This window comes from Salmo salar, chromosome ssa15 (genome assembly GCF_905237065.1).
Source record: "Salmo salar chromosome ssa15, Ssal_v3.1, whole genome shotgun sequence".
NCBI classification, from domain to species: Eukaryota; Metazoa; Chordata; class Actinopteri; order Salmoniformes; family Salmonidae; genus Salmo; species Salmo salar.
Genome location: NC_059456.1, coordinates 100987972 through 101007691, shown reverse-complemented (window position 1 = coordinate 101007691; position 19720 = coordinate 100987972). Strand labels below are relative to the sequence as shown.

General features: G+C 41.0%; 2 protein-coding genes across 4 annotated transcripts; both read right to left on the bottom strand.

Moving 5' to 3' along the window:
- Positions 1–2: 2 nt before the first annotated feature.
- On the bottom strand, positions 3–3204 carry LOC106572838 (zinc finger protein 615). Of its 2 annotated transcripts, none has more exons than XM_014147366.2 (2): positions 3028–3204; positions 3–2472 (listed from the first exon to the last, which is right to left on the bottom strand). In XM_014147366.2, exon 2 carries the CDS (start codon positions 2455–2457, stop codon positions 952–954), a length of 1506 nt encoding a protein of 501 aa, XP_014002841.1. In that variant the 5' UTR covers positions 2458–2472; positions 3028–3204; the 3' UTR covers positions 3–951. The 2 variants fall into 2 exon arrangements, with proteins under 2 accessions (XP_014002841.1, XP_014002840.1); XM_014147365.2 differs by having other exon boundaries at positions 3122–3192.
- Positions 3205–5112: 1908 nt separating this feature from the next.
- On the bottom strand, positions 5113–19288 carry LOC106572837 (TBC1 domain family member 22B). 2 transcript variants are annotated; one of them, XM_014147363.2, is made up of 13 exons: positions 19005–19288; positions 16863–16919; positions 15569–15930; positions 15234–15401; positions 13761–13831; positions 12789–12917; positions 11913–11978; positions 11415–11529; positions 10571–10677; positions 10320–10395; positions 10077–10204; positions 9808–9903; positions 5113–9540 (listed from the first exon to the last, which is right to left on the bottom strand). In XM_014147363.2, exons 1-13 carry the CDS (start codon positions 19058–19060, stop codon positions 9412–9414), a joined length of 1560 nt encoding a protein of 519 aa, XP_014002838.1. In that variant the 5' UTR covers positions 19061–19288; the 3' UTR covers positions 5113–9411. The 2 variants fall into 2 exon arrangements, with proteins under 2 accessions (XP_014002838.1, XP_014002839.1); XM_014147364.2 differs by lacking the exon at positions 16863–16919 and having other exon boundaries at positions 19005–19277.
- Positions 19289–19720: the final 432 nt, after the last annotated feature.

The following is a 19720-nucleotide window of genomic DNA, read 5'->3' as shown; positions in this document are numbered from 1 at the left end:
GATTTTATTATATTTAATTTTTTACAAAACAGCAGAAAATTGATAACCTGGTACACCAATTGCTAACAAACAATTGCAGGAAGGTTGCTATCATTGCTTGTTTTGCATAATAATATCCAAGACAAAGCTTCTTCCAGAGAAAATGAACCTGTTATGTCACATTGTTAGACGGCCTTTAGTGGCTCCATGAGTATGCATATCTCTCTCTCTCTCTCTCTCACACACACACACACACACACACACACACACAGGTAAATAATCATGAAATTGATGCTAAACCAGTGTCACACTTACAAGTACAATGCCATCAAGTGTTGAAAAAAATCACATTAAATGGAAATATTGTCTTCATTTGAGTCATCAAAACAAAACCTGTCAATAAACCTGTTAATATTATAGTAAACTATATCACTGTCCATTCCAACTGCTATGTTACATAAAAAATACTTTATTAAAATCTTTTTGAAACCACATCTTAGGCCATGTTATTTGTAACAGTGCAGTTAATATTGCAACCCAGATTTGTTGAAGTGGGTTGTTTATAAAAAATTAAAGATATATTTTAATGCTCCAGCAACATGCTAAATTAGGTCTTGTGTATATTAATTTAATTTAAACCAAATCGACAAATGGTTGGTTGGATCTGATTTGTGATGGGATATAAAATGTAGAAATCAAGAATTAACATGACGAGGATATAAGCCTAGGAAGATTGTGTCTTCACCGCTTCCACAGTGTACCACTGTTGGTCAGTCACAAAAGGTATCAGACAGCACACACATTTTTTTCTCAATGTATTGTTGCAACTTGAATGGCATGTTGACATGAGTTACATCCAAACAGCTATTCTGGTGAGTGGTCTAAATATTTCACACTTTAAAATGTACATATACACATAATATTCTCTTGGGAAATCAGTACAGCTTGTTAAAAAATGAAGAGTACATAATCTCAGATTTTGCCATCAGTGTCTGAATAGCTCCTCTCCTCATCACCACTGACAACGAGGTGATTTTGGCAGTGTTGTAAGAAAGTGTCCAGTGTTACAAAAGCCTTCAGGCAGGGCACACAATGGTAGGCCCTCCGAAGCTTGGCCCCAGGCTTCTTAGAGATACTCATGCCCTGATTGCACACGCTGCACTGTCTCATACTCCCTGTAGGCTGATGCAGCTCCTCATGCTCCTTCAGGGCAGACTGCAAAGAAAACACCTCAGCACAAGATGGGCAAGGAAACTCTCCCTCTTCCTCTTTCATGGGAATTTTCTTTGGTCTCCCTCTGCTAACCTTGACCAAAGTTCCTCTCATCTTCCGTGATAGGTTGCTTTTAGTCTTTTTTGGCATCTTCTCAGCTAACTTGGTCTCCTTGGCTGCTTTCCCAACCTGCTGAACATGGCTTGGTGGTTCTTGACTATGGTTCTTGACATGTGCTTTAAGTGACAAGTGGTGCAAGAACACTTTACCACAAACGTCACATGGGTAAGTCTCTCTTTTCCTCCGCTTGCTAATCAGCGGCCTTGGATCTCTTCTGATATCCTTTTCTCTGCTGTGGGACTCTTGTCTGTGCAAGTACAGCTTGGCAGTGCTTGGGAAGACCTTGTCACAGGAACGACAGGAGAGGAGTTGACTCTTCTGCTTGGACTTTCTACTTACCCCATTTGTGCTTCTTCCTTTTGGCGAGAGATACTTAGCGATACTCCACTCCTTCTGATGCGTGGATCGCTGATGGCAGGCAAGGCCAGCCCCTGAACGAAAGCTCTTGTAGCAAAGTTGGCATTGGTTTGGCCTGTCAGGAACTGGGGCACTAGTGGCATCAGGGGAAGGAGAGTCCGAGGGGGGAGAGTCAGGGGGTGAAGAGTCTGACAGGGCAGATTCAATCGAGGGAGAGTCAGCGGGAGGGCTGACAACCTTTGCAGTTCGTGAGGCAGATTTACTACAGCCAGCCTGCTGATGGTGAAGCAGTGCTTGCTTTTGGCTAAAGCCTTTACCACATGGAGCACAGGCATATGATCTGCTATCATGATGGTGGGACTGGTGATGAAGGGACTTATCCTGGACACTCTGAGAGTCTGAAGTTGAAGCCTTGCATGCATTGCATGGATCATCTAGCTGAGGTTTACCACAACAGAGCTGACAAGGAGCAGCATCATGAATGCACTTGTGCAACTGCAAAGAGGATAGGAGAGAAAACTCCTTGCCACAGGAAAGGCATCGGTGACGCTTAGGTAAGGCATGTTCTCCCTGTTGGTGGTGCAATAATTCGGCCATGTCAGAGAATCCCTGGCTGCACTCTGCGCACACACACGGGCACACATCAGGCAGAAGTTGGTTTTGGCTTTTACTCTCTTGCTTTTGTGCCACAAGTTTTGCCAGCTTTGTTAGCGCGTCTGATGCAGGCTTAGTCCGAGCAAATGACTCCTGAACTCTTGTAGTGTTCCAACTGCAAGGAACTGCATCCATCTTCAACCAAGGCACCTAGTTGGAGGTACAGAGGATAGTCTATTAGACACGTTCATGAATAAAGTAAATATAGGAAATTCATCCTCCTGATGCAAGGGAAAACTTAGATATAACCTACAAAACGTTTCCTTGTTCTCTCTTTTTACAGTACAATGGTTGGCTGCAGAGACAGCTGTATATTTGTCACCCTCTGTAACTCAGTTGGTAGAGCATGGCGCATGCAACGTTATAATGGTGGGTTCGATTCCCGGGACCACCCATGCGTGCACGCATGACTGTAATTCGCTTTGGATAAAAGTGTCTGCTACATTTCATATATAATACCTTAACTACCTACTGCGTCTCACAACTCAAATTATAGCAGGTACTGCAAATGTGGTAGTTGAGTATTTAACTATGTGTAAACGACGTAAAAGCTTTACCAACTGTATAGCAAAAAAGTCTACACGCAGTGGTAATAAAGCAAATAGCATGAACCATTATGCAGGAAATCGCTAGTTGCGTTAGCTAGCTAGCTAAACAAGACCGAATGTTAAAAGTACCCCCACTCCTACAACGAAATGAGCGTACCTTTTTTTGTCAAACAAACTTGAATACTGGCAACATATCCGTTTCCAACAAGTGTAGAAGTAATTTTTCAAGATAAGTACTTGGCTAACGTTACCAAAACTTTGTTTTCATTTCCCTGTAGCACCGTAGCCATGTGTTCCAAAGTGAAGCCAAGTTGTTTGTGTACTTTGAGTTTTGATAGGACTACAAAACCTAGCATTCTGGTACTTCCGTTTCCACCAATGAGTCATTCAAGAACACTAACGGGTTCAGGAAAGTTGGTAATGTTGTAGAACACCCCAATGATGTAATGTACATATAGGTAGTGGTAAAGTGACTATGCATAGATAATAAACAGCGAGTAGCAGCAGGGTTAGCCTTCCCTGTGGCTCAGTTGGTAGAGCATGGTGTTTCCAACGCCAGCATGGTGTGTGCAACTCCAGGGTTGTGGGTTTGATTCCCACGGGGGTCCAGTACAAAAAAATTAAATAATAAAATGCATGAGATGAAATGTCACTACTGTAAGTTGCTCTGGATAAGAGTGTCTGCTAAATGACTAAAACATAATGTAAATGGTAAAAATGGGGGGGGGGGGGGTCAATGAAAGTAGTCCAGTTAGCCATTTAATTAGCTGTTCAGCAGTCTTATGGCTTGAGGGTAGAAACTGTTTAAGAGCCTTTTGGACCGAGGCTTGACACTCCGGTACCTCTTGCCGTGCGGTAGCAGAGAGAACAGTCTATGACTTGGGTGGCTGGAGTCTTTGGCATTTTTTAGGGCCTTCCTCTGACACCGCTCAGTATTTAGCGGCAGGTAGCCTAGTGGTTAGAGCGTTGGACTGAAAGGTTGCAAGATTGAATCCTTGAGCTGACAAGGTAAACATGTGTTGTTCTGCCCCTGAACAAGGCAGTTAACCCACTATTCCTAGGCTGTCATTGAAAATAAGAATTTGTTCTTATCTGACTTGCCTAGTTAAATAAAGGTACAAAAATAAATAGGTCCTGGATGGCAAGAGCTTGGCCCCAGTGATGTACTAGACTGTACGCACTACCCTCTGTAGTGGTTGGAGGCTGGGCAGTTGCCATACTAGGCAGTGATGCAACCAGTCAGGATGCTCTCAATGGTGCAGCTGTAGAACTTTCTGAGGACCCATGTCAAATCTTTTCAGTGTTTTGAGGGGGAATAGGTGTTGTCGTGCCCTCTTCACGACTGTCTTGGTGTGTTTGGACCATGATAGTTTGTTGGTGATGTGGACACCAAGGAACTTGAAGCTCTCAACCTGCTCCACTACAGCCCCGTCGATGAGAATGGGGGCGTGCTCGGCCCTGCTTTTCCCGTAGTCCACGATCATCTCCTTTGTCTTGATCACATTGAGGGAGAGGTTGTTGTCCTATCCTGGCACCACTGCCAGGTCTCTGGCTCTCTGGCAGAAGTCCGCAAGTTGTTGTGATTCTAGATGGCCAGATAGCTATCAACAATGACAAGAAACTGCCATGTGGGGAATCATAAGTGACTCGTTTCAGCTAGTTTTATCTTGTTCTTGATACCATGTCCTGTTTTGAGGTGTTTTGACTGATGTCACGTCAATGCTAATATGGCAAAAAATTCCCTAGCTAACCAACAACTGTAACAATGTATTTGAGAGACAACAAGTGCTCATTGTGCCAATTTATTTATGTTTTCAATAAACATGGAGAAGAAATATAGTTTACATGTTGTCAAAAATCATAGCCAAACCAGTCTGTTTTGCCCCATGGTTGCGCGCGCATCGGTTTGGTTGCTAAACAACCAACCAATCTACACCTTGCAAAATATTTGTTACACCAGTGGAGGAGTACTAAAATGGAGGCGCGTTGGCTTCAAAACAGCAACCCCTATCAGTTATCTAGTGTGTGTGTGTATATATATATATATATATCATTGGATGAACCCCAAAGTTTATAATTAGAGAATTAAGTGGAATGTAAAATATACAAATATTCAATTTAGCCAGTGAGGAAGTATTAATCTGAGCTTTTTGGGTGTATGTCAGTGAGGTGATGTGTGCATCGATCACTCCCACTAACCCCCCCTTAATGCACAACACATAACAACATGGCTCAGTCAAAACAAAGGGTAACAATCGTTTAATATAAACAAAAAGTTCATATACAGCAGAATACTGTAATATTTCCTCCATTTAAGGCCAAAACCAGTAATGACTACAGAAGCATGGAACTGAAAGAAAACATTATTGGCCGAATAGTTTGGCATTGAAGATTAGAAAAAGACAAATGAATGATTGGAAATTTGAATTTCGACAATGACTTCAGGTTTCATTGTCCTATATCTCCTGTTTTTAAAACCAAAATGCAGTGAACCTTTGCATGACCATAAAACAACGCGACATGGAGTGAATAATACAATCGTAGAATGAATTAAATTAAAATTACACAAAGTCAGATTTTTTTTGAGCAAATAAACAAATGAGGACAGAGCACAGTTTAAGGCTGAAAGGCAACTATTTAAACACACCAACAAATCATTATAAAATGTGAAAATGCCAACTAAGATCATAAGTCTGCATTTTTCCCTACAAAAACACTGACTTGAGAAGACATGGTAAAATGTGTACCTGGAACAAGCAAAAATCTAAAGTAGAATGACAATTAGATGATTTAATTGCAGAAAAACCCTAATTGAACTACATGGTGATCTTAAAAACCAATATGAGAATAATACTGGTACAGAAGTTATGGCACTTCAGTTTTCTCATTATCATGATTACACATCCAATACCACCAAGCTCACTGTTCTAGCACTGCTTATTGAAAAACTATCCAGGATCTTTAGATTGTGCCAGAAAAACTGATGCACGAAAAAATGTACTTCAGTTTTATTATGTTAGGTTGTCATAGGGTCACAAAAAACCTGACAAAACTCATTTCAGCCATATTGTTGAAACTGAACCTAAATGACAATCAATTCATAGGTTGCACTTCCATCACTCGGTCGCGCCATACCACTCTTATGAACGTTCTCCATCTGCCCTTGATCTAAAATGCATTGAGTAGAATGCTCAGTCGGGCATCAGTTCAAAACAAACGTTCAAAACCATATTGTGACGAAACATGCAACCATGAATACAAGAATGATAAAAGATAAAGAATGACTGTCACATCTTTCTACCTTAGCAGAGAAATGGTTATGAAGGTTGGAAATGTAATTACTATTCCTGCTTTACATCAGCTAAGTGAGGTCACAGCAGGTAGGCTACTACATAACCCCAATATCAACTGGAAGGTTACTACATAACCCCAATATCAACTGGAAGGTTACTACATAACCCCAATATCAACTGGTAGCCTACTACATAACCCCAATATCAACTGGAAGGTTACTACATGACCCCAATATCAACTGGAAGGTTACTACATGACCCCAATATCAACTGGAAGGCTACTACATAACCCCAATATCAACTGGAAGGTTACTACATAACCCCAATATCAACTGGTAGCCTACTACATAACCCCAATATCAACTGGAAGGTTACTACATAACCCCAATATCAACTGGAAGGTTACTACATAACCCCAATATCAACTGGAAGGTTACTACATAACCCCAATATCAACTGGAAGGTTACTACATAACCCCAATATCAACTGGAAGGTTACTACATAACCCCAATATCAACTGGAAGGTTACTACATAACCCCAATATCAACTGGAAGGTTACTACATAACCCCAATATCAACTGGAAGGTTACTACATAACCCCAATATCAACTGGAAGGTTACTACATAACCCCACTATCAACTGGAAGGTTACTACATAACCCCAATATCAACTGGAAGGTTACTACATAACCCCAATATCAACTGGAAGGTTACTACATAACCCCAATATCAACTGGAAGGTTACTACATAACCCCAATATCAACTGGAAGGTTACTACATAACCCCAATATCAACTGGAAGGTTACTACATAACCCCAATATCAACTGGAAGGTTACTACATAACCCCAATATCAACTGGAAGGTTACTACATAACCCCAATATCAACTGGAAGGTTACTACATAACCCCAATATCAACTGATACAAAACAAAAGGTCAAATGACAACATTTCAGTTTTCCATGTTAGACAGTAAAAGAAAGAGTGCATTACACATTCTTATAACAAAGGCTTGAAATACAGCTGTGTTGATATCACAGGACAGTTTTCAATAGATCAAGTAACTGTGTAGGGAGGGTTACTAAAAGTTGCCTCTGAAAATCCCCATCAGCATTAGCAACCCTCAGAGACAAGGCAAAACACAGTCATTTACTATATAACAAATCTGAACATTTGAATTCTTAATATACACAATTTTCACTTCTATATTATTAAAGTTTACAGACAACTGTTTAAGTTAACCATACTAAATAAGAGTAGATGCTGTTGCAAACAAAAGACAGGGAAGTACAACAGTCATCTTCTCTACTATCTGAAGAACTTCCTGGATGGTCGTTACATTGTGTTGCAGATTGTTGATTTAGATTGCACTGGTTTGTATATTTCTTCAGGAAGAGGAAATAGACAAAGCAACATTTGCATCGCATTGTTATGAACACCACAAACATACATAATATACATTTGGTAAAGTTTCAGATCCCCTCAGGTTTACACCATTTGAAGGGTAGACAAGTCTCATTCAGTTGCAAATGACAAATTCATTTTGATCCAATTTATCAACTTTCATACGTGCCACAGTTTCATATAATCTAGAAAGAAAATAGCAAATAATCAGATGATAAAATCCAGCTATATCTAGTTCAACTAATACTTTATATCTAGTCCAAACTTTACAACAATACATCAACAATTGAAGGTCCCCATTCTCATCCTATTCACATTGAGGCCTTGGGATTCAATATGGCATCCCTATAGATAAACCCTGAAATAAAGTACCTTTTCCTGGTCTACAGAGCGGCAATTAGTAGCAGCTGTGTACTTCCTGTATCATGTTGTACTACATTGGACCATTTCTTCATTAGATATTCAGACTGGCCTTTTACTGGACTCAATATATCCATGAAGGGAACAAGTGGGGACAAAGTGGTAAAATATGTGGGCTAGCTTTACCACAGAACTCTGTTATAAACAAACGATAAACAAAATGACTCAAGTATATTCTCTCTGAAACTTGAAGGATGATCAAACAGTCATCATCCATTCAGAGTTCAGTTAAAACTTCTGAGACAACCAATACTGATTTAATGCCAGTATAAATGAATTTGAACTGGCCATTAACCGATTAGCCAAGTACTTATCCCTCCAGATTAATATACCAGTCATTTATAAAGTACAGTATAGAGTTCCAATAGCAGAACTCCCAGCTGTATGTCAGGACCCTACTCGATGCCTACGGCGTGAACTGTAACAGACTACTACTGAGAAGTTCAAGCCAGTCGCTCTGATGTAATACACTGCAGAGTCAGCGGAATGAAACTTGCCAATGCAATTATTAACAGAGAAAGACAGCAAGAAAAATATTGTACAAATGGTAGTTCAGGCCAGGGTTTTTGAGTGAATAATTTATACGTGTGTGCAAGGTATTTTACAGTATGTCCATCAGTCATGTCAGAGGACTAAAAACCCTCATATCAAACTCTGTTTTACAGTCTGTTCACCAGGGCATAGAGCAGTGGTTTTCAACCGGTGTCACTCAGCACACTGTTGTGCCTTGAGGAACTTTCAGCTGTGCAGTGAAACTTTTCCTAATCTTAATTATTTTTTGTTGGGAAACACTAACGAATGTGAACTGTGGAATTTGGACTTGGGAGCACCAGCGCCGCTCAGATAATACATTGAATGACACATGGTTCCATCTGTTTGGCTGTTTCAAGTCCAGTGCGCTCAGGCTGTTGTTACATTTGTATCATTTGAGGGGTGCCGCATCACGAGCAAAGCCATTTGTATGCCTTTACTTTGCCTGTGAGAACAATTAGCATAACCAAGTCTGATTAGGTTTAGCTGTACCACAGCCGTTGCCATAGAAACAAAGCGTGGCTTTGTGTCCGTGGTTGCACCTTTAACAATGCAGAAAACTGTTCATATGTAGCCCAAACCGTAAAAAAAAGAAAAAATAAATATACATATATATATATATATTACCGGAGCTAAAAAAAATTATTTATAACTCGGATTCACAGGACACTCTTTAAGGGGTACACACAGATTCAGATTAAGGAACGATCAAATTAACTCCATTTAATCTATAAAAAACAAATACATGATTTGCAGTATAGATCAGATAAGATGGATGATATTACCACTAAATAAATGAATAGGGAAATTGTAGGTGTGCAGCAGAATGTTTTATCCCATCAAGGTGTGCCACGGTTAAAAGAAAGGGTTGAGAACCAGTGGCATAGAGGCCTATCTCTTGTAGTGATTGGGCGCGTCAGCGAACATATACTTCAGTCTGTATGCTTCAGCCAGGAGAAGGCCTACTTCCTCGTTCCCCCAGTGGATTGTGGGAAGGTTCTGGAGTAACATGAGAAGACCCTGGAAAGGCAGAGACACATTTGATGACATAAGCACCATTTTGGAACTGGATGGGATGTATGTGAATAATCCCTGATGGGCATCAGTCACCATCTGCAAAGTGTCATGAACGCTGAAATATGCAGATCATTTGTTTTAATGAGAGCTTTTCACTGGAGGGTCTGTCAGGCCATAGAAAAAAAGGTAATGTGTTTTCAAATACCTTGATCAACAGAACCTGCTCGAGTACTGTACAAACAGTTCAACAGTCGACAGAATTAATGGTACCTGAAAATCGACCATGGAGAGGATCTCTTTGCGCCACTCGATCAGGAAAGCAGCACATACGTACAGGTGGAAGTGGGAGAAGCCCTCTTGTTCAGCCTGCAGGGATACATGACAGGTCAGCATGTGATAAACACGTACACATCATCTCTGTAAATCCCACAAACATTCAGATCTAAATCAAACGTTGAATGCAAATATCTATGTGTGTGTGTGTGTGTGTGTGTGTGTGTGTGTGTGTGTGTGTGTGTGTGTGTGTGTGTGTTTGTCACCTGATAGGTGTCCCAGAGGCGGATGGTGCAGCGTAGAGGCAGCTCTCTCATCAGCAGGTTGTTCATCCAGCGGAAAGCAAACTGCAGGTACTCCACCTCATACCTCTTAAAGTAGTTGTGTATGTCCTCTGAGAGAGAAAAGGACGCAGCCCCACAGAGAGATGAAAACTGACCCTGAGGCCATCTGAAATAATACACACTGGCCTCAGATACTGTAAACAACATGAGAAGACCATATCTCACCATCGATTCTGCTGACCAATTCTTCCAAAGCTTTAACTTTGTTCTGAATCCCTGGCTGAGCAAAAGTGTAGTTGTCCTGTACAGACACAACAACAATAATATCAACAACACATCACAAGGAGGATCATTTGTGATTGTGGGGGTTGGGGGGGGTGGGGTGGGGTGGGGGGGGACTGCTGGAGACAGAGGTTCGGAATAAATACCATAAGCATAGATGAAGAAAATAACTGAATAACATTCTAGATGCCAACCTGTATTCCATCCAGCAGCTTGGTCATGCACCAGAAGCTGTCTGCCTCAATGTTCCTCTGGGTGTCAAGAGGCAGGGACGCTACGTCAAAATTCTCCACATCCTCCTCTGTAGAGACAAACCCCAAATATCACAGTCATCCACCCCTACATCCAACACACTCAGGGAAGCAGAGGTGCCGGTTTGCAATGCTGAAAAATAACCACGCAGAAAAACAATGAATGCATGTAACTGACAAAATAAAGGAAACACCAACAAAGTGTTTTAATAGGGCGTTGGGCCACCACCAGCCACCAGAACAGCTTCAATGCACCTCGGCATAGATTCTACAAGTGTCTGGAACTCTATTGGAGGGATACAACACCATTCTCTGTGAGAAATTCCATTATTTGGAGTTTTGTTGATGGAAAACAATGTCTCAGGAACCGCTCCAGAATCGACCATAATGTTGAAATGGGTTGAGATCTGGTGACTGAGACACACACCCTTTAAACCCCCTATGTTCCTTTGAGACCTCTCTTTCAAAGTCACTGAGATCTCTTCTTCTAGCCATGGTAGCCAAAATAATGGGCATCTGGGCATTTTATACATAACCCTAAATACTTAATGAACTCAGGAACCACACCTGTGTGGAAGCACCTGCTTTCAATATACTTTGTATCCCTAATTTACTCAAGTGTTTCCTTTATTTTGTCAGTTAGCTGTATATTAATCCTTCGGAAATGTAATATAAGACAAGATTATTGGACACCCTGTCAGAGGATTCAGAGGCCATTTTAATTTCATATAGAAAAGCCTCGTCTGGTTCAGGAGATCTATGACACATCATCCACCAGCCAACCTACCAACAAATTCGGAAAGGAATACCACAAAGAATGGAGTGACCAAGTCATTGATTCCCTGGACGTAGCCGCTGGCTGGATGGCGGATAGCCCAGATAAAGAGGATCCTCTCAAACACCTGATGAACACAAGGCACAGACAGGCATGGATACAATCCAACGTGATATTACAGGTCTACACTCTTAGAAATAAAGGTTCTATCTAGAACCTAAAAAGGGTTCTTCAGCTGTCCCCATAAGAGAACCCTTTGAAGAAGGGGTTCCATGTAGAACCCATTCCACAGAGGGTCCTACATGGAACCCAAAATAGTTATACCTGAAACCAAAAAGGGTTCTACCTGGAACCAAAAGGCTTTTCCTATGGGGACACCTGATGAACCCTTTTGGAACCCTTTTTTCTAAGAGTGTATAAAAAAAAAAACATCTCTCTAAAAAAAAAAAATGAATTGTTGACTATCCAAGCCAGGCAACTAGTATGAAGAGCTGAGAGAGAGAAGCTCACCTCTTGCACCGCAGGCTGCTGGAAAAGTGGAATTAGTGGGTTTGTCCTCGGAATATCAATGTGGATCTGTGGAAACAAAGCATGTTCTACTTAAACACTGACTCACTACAGTAGGTGTGATCTACTTAAACACTGACTCACTACAGTAGATATGATCTACTTAAACACTGACTCACTACAGTAGGTGTGATCTACTTAAACACTGACTCACTACAGTAGGTGTGATCTACTTAAACACTGACTCACTACAGTAGGTATGATCTACTTAAACACTGACTCACTACAGTAGGTATGATCTACTTAAACACTGACTCACTACAGTAGGTGTGATCTACTTAAACACTGACTCACTACAGTAGGTGTGATCTACTTAAACACTGACTCACTACAGTAGGTGTGATCTACTTAAACACTGACTCACTACAGTAGGTGTGATCTACTTAAACACTGACTCACTACAGTAGATATGATCTACTTAAACACTGACTCACTACAGTAGGTGTGATCTACTTAAACACTGACTCACTACAGTAGGTATGATCTACTTAAACACTGACTCACTACAGTAGGTATGATCTACTTAAACACTGACTCACTACAGTAGGTATGATCTACTTAAACACTGACTCACTACAGTAGGTGTGATCTACTTAAACACTGACTCACTACAGTAGGTGTGATCTACTTAAACACTGACTCACTACAGTAGGTGTGATCTACTTAAACACTGACTCACTACAGTAGGTATGATCTACTTAAACACTGACTCACTACAGTAGGTATGATCTACTTAAACACTGACTCACTACAGTAGGCATATGCTACTTAAACACTGGTAAACATTGGTATTTTAGGATTTGGTGATCCATGTATTACCTGTCTATATGTGTCTTTGTAAGTCTCGTCTGTCCTGGAGTGGTAATACTGTTCAATGAAACCAAAGTACTCATCTCTCTTCCTCTTCAGCACCAGGTCTCTGCGCTCCATGTTGACTGGGAGGTAACCCTACCATGATAGAAAGGACGAGAAGAAAACATGTTGTTTATTAAACAAGAGGATATACTCTTGAAGATATGAACAGTACCGGAACAGGAAGTGTGATAAGAGAATTTTGAACATATCGCAACAAATACCAAGAGCAATGTGTGTGCAGTTGTCACATACATGCAGTGACAATTTGGGAAGTGATATTATTTTATAGTGCTGCAATTGCTCAGAGAAAGAGATTTTGTTGATCAAGTAATAATAAAATAAAATCATTTTAAAAAGATAGGACGTGAAACCCACCCCAACATATCGTCATACTCCTTGTGTGTGATCTCCAGCTTAGCCAAAGGTCATTATGGTACTTATAGAGAGTAGGTCAAAGGTCATCATGGTACTTACAGAGAGTAGGTCAAAGGTCATCATGGTACTTACAGAGAGTAGGTCAAAGGTCATCATGGTACTTTCAGAGAGTAGGTCAAAGGTCATCATGGTACTTACAGAGAGTAGGTCAAAGGTCATCATGGTACTTACAGAGAGTAGGTCAAATGTCATCATAGTACTTACAGAGAGGAAGTCAAAGGTCATCATGGTACTTACAGAGAGGAAGTCAAAGGTCATCATGGTACTTACAGAGAGGAAGTCAAAGGTCATCATTGTATTTACAGAGAGGAAGTCAAAGGTCATCATGGTACTTACAGAGAGGAAGTCAAAGGTCATCATGGTACTTACAGAGAGGAAGTCAAAGGTCATCATTGTATTTACAGAGAGGAAGTCAAAGGTCATCATGGTACTTACAGAGAGGAAGTCAAAGGTCATCATTGTATTTACAGAGAGGAAGTCAAAGGTCATCATGGTACTTACAGAGAGGAGCCTCCATGTGATGGGCCTCACTTCTCGTGGAATGCCTGACCAGCTGTGCTTCCGGAGCTCCTCTGTGGATCACAAGGCCCAGGAGATAGAATGAGAATACATACTGTACATTGTAAATAATAGAATGAGAATACATACTGTACATTGTATAATGAGAATACATACTGTACATTGTAAATAATAGAATGAGAATACAAACATTGTAAATAGAACATTGGCCTTCTATTAGCTACCTCAATCTACACTGAACAAAAATATAAACGCAGCATGAAACAAATTTCAAAGATTTGATCGAGTTACAGTTCATATAAGGAAATATGTGAATTGAAATAAATTCATTAGACCCTAATCTACAAATTTCACATGACTGGGAATACAGATATGCATCTGTTGGTTACAGATACCTTAAAAAAAAGGTAGGGGTGTGGTTCAGAAAACCAGCCAGTATCTACCAGCCAGTATCTGGTGTGACCACCATTTGCTTCATGCAGCGTGACACATCTCCTTTGCATAGAGTTGATCCGGCTGTTGATTGTGGCCTGTGGAATGTTCTTCCACTCCTCTTCAATGGCTGAGTGAAATTGCTGGATATTGGCAGGAACTGGAACATGCTGTTGTACATGTAGATCCAGAGCATCCCAAACATGCTCAATGGGTTACATGTCTGGTGAGTATGAAGGCCATGTAAGAACTAGGACATTTTCAGCTTCCAGGAATTGTGTACAGATCCTTGAGACATGGGGCCGTGCATTATCATGCTGAAACATGAGGTGATGGTGGCGGATGAATGGCACAACAATGGGCCTCAGGATCTCGTCACGGTATCTCTATGCATTCAAATTCTCATCGATAAAATGTAATTGTGTTCGTTGTCTGTAGCTTATGCCTGCCCATACCATAACCCCACCACCACCATGGGGCACTCTGTTCACAACGTTGATATCAGCAAACCGCTCGCCCAGACAACGCCATACACGTGGTCTGCGGTTGTGAGGCGGGCTGAACGTACTACCAAATCCTCTAAAATGATGTTGGAGGCGGTTTATAGTAGATAAATTAACATTAAATTATCTGGTAACAGGTGGACATTCCTGCAGTCAGTATGCCAGTTGCATACTCCCTTAAAGCTTGCAACATCTTTGGCATTGTGTTGTGTGACAAAACTGCACATTTTAGAGTCCCCTTTTATTGTCCCCAGCACAAGGTGCACCTGTGTAATGATCATGCTGTTTAACCAGTTTTCTTGATATGCCACACCTGTCAGGTGGATAAATTATCTTGACAAAGGAGAAATGCTCACTAACAGGGGTGTAAATACATTTGTGCAAAACATTTGAGAGAAATAAGATTTTTGTGCATATGGAACATTTCTGGGATCTTTTATTTCAGTTTATGAAACATGGGACCAACACTTTCCATGTTGTGTTTATATTTTTGTTCAATGAATAGGGTGTTGAGTCTCACCGAGATCGGTGTTAGGACAGGACAGAAGGTATTTGAATTTGTCCAATCGACTCTTGTCTCGCACTGTCATGATTGGTGCCCCCGAGGAATTTTGGTCCGAGATTCTGGCGACTAACGGGATGATGGGACGGACTGGGAGAGACTTTTGCTTCTGCAGAGTGGAACGCACTGTGGAGGAAGAGAGTAGAGGATCATGGGACTGCAGAGTGACAAGTCACAAAGAGCAGATTACTGACAATACCAAGGCAGTATTGAGTTGATAATGAGCAATATCTTAAATGGGATAATACATGTTCCCTAAAATCCACTCCTGACTTTAGTGTCCAGTCCATTACCTGTATTGGTGTTGAGCAGGGCCTCACTGCTGGACTTCACCACCACTCTGCCATTGATCTGTCCACAGTCTCTGTCCTCCTCATGCTGAAGACGGACCTCTGCAGTTGGGGGAGCCAGCTGGTCTGCAGGCCCTGAGTCTGGCTCAGTGGTGGTGTTAATGGGTTGTTGTGGAGGAAGAGGAGGTACCTGGTGTGTGGAGTGCAGGGTGGGCGGGAGAGATGAGGGATGGATGGGAGCTAAGAAGTCCTCATCCTCCTCATCATCAATGTCCCAGGCATCGTTGGTGCTGCGGGCAAACTCGTGGAAACTAGACGCCTTTTTGGACTTGAGATTATTTGCCTTTGGAGTGTCTTTAGGAAACCTGCAGAGAGAAAATGAACATGTTTAATCTACGTGCCACTGATATAAAGAAGAAACCATTGAGCAGCTACAGCTGTCTCATGGTAAACACACAATGATACACTGACAACATACACTGAGTGTACAAAACATTAAGAGCACCTTCCTAATATTGAGCTGCACCCCCTTTTGCTCCCAGAACAGACTCAATTAGTCGGGGAATGGACTCTACAAGGTGTCGAAATCATTCCAATCAGGGATCAGGGATGCTGGCCCATGTTGACTCCAATGCTTTCCACAGTTGTGTCAAGTTGGCTGGATGTCCTTTGGGTGGTGGACCATTGTTGATACACACAGGAAACTGTTGAGCGTGAAAAACCCAGCAGCGTTCCAGTTCTTGACACAAACCCGTGCGCCTGGCACCTACTACCATACCCCATTCAAAGGCACTTAAATATTCTGTCTTACCCATTCACCCTCTGAATGGCACACATACCCAATCCATCTCAAGGCTTAAAAATCCTTATTTAACCTGTCTCCTCCCCATCATCTACACTGAAGTGGATTTAACAAGTGACATCAATAAGAGATCATATCTTTCACCTGGATTCCCCTGGTCAGTCTACGTCATGGAAAGAGCAGGTGTTCATAATGTTTTGTGTTCTCACTGTATATAATATAAAAAGGAACCGCTGAACAAAAACATATAAAAAGGCCAATAAAAGAATAGTGTAAAAAATAAGATCAATATAATAACGTGGAACAATCAAACTAAACAATTACCATCCACACATATTCAAAGGCAATACAGACAAGACACGAACATCAACAATCTAAACTAAGCATGCGAAAATCTACGTTGAATCAATTAAAAATAAATGAATAAATTGAAGCTGAATGACATATTATAAATCCCTGTGTGTTCCATGCAGACCAGCTATGCAGAGCACTTACGTGCGGTGTATTCTGGGGTCAAGTGGAGGATGCTGCGCTCCATAAACTGGCTGTATACTGTAGAGGAGAAAGAGCAGTGGCCTAGCAGCACTTCACTGGGAGAACGTGGGCCCATTGAGGCCTCTTTTTATGATTCATCATTGACAATGTTGGTCATAAGGCCGTCATTGTAAAATAAGAATTTGTTTTTTAACTGACTTGCCCAGTTAAATAAAGGTTAAATAAAATGTTTAAAAAAATTATAATACAAAAAATTATAGTGAACTCATTTTACAGGTTGAAAAGCATAGACTCCCCAGAGCAAACATAATGGGCAGACTGAGGACTTCTTAGCTCGCTCCTAAAATATTAATCTAAATTCTGTTTTGGTTTTGGATAATGATTGTTACAGTAGTACTGTAGGTATATACTGTAGCTTTAAGAGATTCTGTGAACAGCTTGCCAGGGCGAGTGACAGACTTACTGCCACCCCATGGAGAGAGTATCCTGTTCAGCGGATACTAGCATGTTGAGCACTCATCTGATGATGCTACAAGAGCTGTGACCTGCAACACAGTCCAAAGGCGCCTGTGTGCCTGTCTCCCTTTGTGTTCTGACATGAACCAAGCTCGGTCGAGTGGAAATAGCCAAATGTTATCTAGACTACGTTGTGTAGATAACTGAATTAGTCAAGTCACTGGGTCTTTGACACAATAATAGCTCATGTTGTAGCAAAATGGCTCATCAGCTGTGTCTTTCGGGGATATTTGTAGAATCTTGACTTTACCTAGTAACCTTTCAATAGAATGTATTTATTTACAGACTGTATAATTTGTGTAAAATGCACAATGGCAATGCCCTATCATGTCTGGATGGTATCTCATAATGGCTTATTATGTAACTTGTTCTGTCAGGATTGGGAACAGTGTTGTTTCCTCACCAAAGGCAACACCCACTCCTTAGAGACTACTCACATTACCTTGGTACCCACCACACCCTACCCTTGCCCTGGAGCCTCAACAGACCCTGGCAGCAAAACAGCTATTCAACTGCCTGGGCTGATTTGGGCGTGTAATTCACAAAGCATTTTTAAGAGTAGGTGTGCTGATTCAGGATCAGGTCAACCCTATCCATATAATTGTATTCGGTGTGATCTAAAAGGCTAAACTGATCCTGGACCAGCACTTTGTGAATATGAACCTTGGTCATGCATTTCCAATGCGACTGACATCTGTGTTCTCCCATCCCCCACGTGACTGACTCAATTAGTGACTTAGAAGGGCTAGAGAGTATTACAGGAACGCACCAACACGGAGGATAAACCTGTAACGAGAATGATTTGTACTTTCCATTCAACATTATGTATCTAAAATAATGGATAATATTCATTTGTAAAACTGTGCGTAACAACTAAAATGTAGCCTATTGGGATAGAATAATGTTATTTGCTAATTGTTCACAGGAACAAGATGAAAACGTTTGATTTTTCAAAAAACATTCTGCTGAAATATTTAAACTAGATGAAAAGAGTTTAAAATGAATAAATCAAGATCCTCACTCTTGACCAGAAATGACTGTCAACACTAATAGCTTCAGTGTTGTAATCAACTTCCCCTTATGATAATTTCTGAAGAGATACATTGTGATACCTCATCGTGGGCTATAATTAGATAGACACATTGTGTTGATTTCTCCACCGGTAAAGGGGTTCCACAAGTAAAACTATATGCCAATCTTTTAGTTAATACTGTATTGGGGACGTTTCTGAAATGATTTTTCTCAGTCTGCTGCATATGCTACATGTCACCATTCCCCCGTTACAGACCACCTGACGTTGTATGAGCCATAGGTTGTATATGTAACGTTAGGTAGCAACATATGGTAGCCAAGACAAAGGCATGATTATAACCTCATGTGAGCTGTAATAAGTGCTCTAGTGCAACAAAGACCAGTACTTCTTTATTGTCTAAAAGGTTTTATAAACTATCCATCAAACAAGGTTAAGCATAAGTTTTATTAACCTTTAATGGCATTGTAATGACGCAAAATCAACGACGTTATGCCCACTAAAATCCAGAGTTAACTCATTATCTGGAATACACAATTGTAATGTTAATAATCAGGAGATTGTTATCATAGACGACAGGGAGAAGTGAAACCTACCTCCCTGGAACCTTGGCGTTTTTCCTCCAGAAATGAATTCTGTTGTCGGTGGCCATGCTCGGAAATCCCCTCAGACTAACACCGCGCACACTTCTACAAATGTACAAAGCATTGGAGACGATTTGAACGTTTCCGATTCAATTTACTAAACCGTCTTGTATTTTCTGCGACCAACAACAACGTTCTGACATGTGACAATAATGTTATTTTGTTGCAATTGTCGAGACCGTATAACACAGAAGGATGGAGGTCGCCATCTTGGACACATTGACATGGCCGTGTGATTGGCGGACGGGTTTAACAGGTGCATAGACACGTACCAATAGGAATACTATAGAGGAAGAGTCAACCTTCTCTCAACACGCGTCCTTCATCGTGTGGCGTTACAAGTAACATTCAACGGTTTAGATGAAGGCGGGAAAATAAACATTCGTTATTATTATGTTATTATGACTAATGTGTAATAAATAGTAAACTAGCTAGCCTGAGGCCTTCTCTTGGCCAATGCTCCTATACCCCCAGGTATCACCTTTACATTTTTTACAAAATCATGTCTGAATCTGTCCATAGGTCTATTGTCCATTCACACTGTACACTGTTTGGGATTATAACTTATTATGAGCTAGCCAATACGACCTTCTAGGCTTTACAGTGTAGACGAAGTTCAGATATAGACCACTCTGAGGTTATTACACCAGGCCTTGCATCGTTCTGCT

Excerpts from the sequence above, each read along its gene's own strand:
- LOC106572837 (XM_014147363.2), bottom strand. The coding sequence starts at position 19,060 with ATGGCCACCGACAACAGAATTCATTTCTGGAGGAAAAACGCCAAGGTT. Across the intron at positions 12,918-13,760 it reads TCACATGGAGGCTCCTCTCT|GGTTACCTCCCAGTCAACAT; the intron begins GTAAGTACCATG and ends CTATCATGGTAG. Across the intron at positions 11,979-12,788 it reads ACAAAGACACATATAGACAG|ATCCACATTGATATTCCGAG; the intron begins GTAATACATGGA and ends TTGTTTCCACAG.
- LOC106572838 (XM_014147365.2), bottom strand. The coding sequence starts at position 3,160 with ATGGCTACGGTGCTACAGGGAAATGAAAACAAAGTTTTG. Across the intron at positions 2,473-3,121 it reads GAAATGAAAACAAAGTTTTG|GTGCCTTGGTTGAAGATGGA; the intron begins GTAACGTTAGCC and ends ACCTCCAACTAG.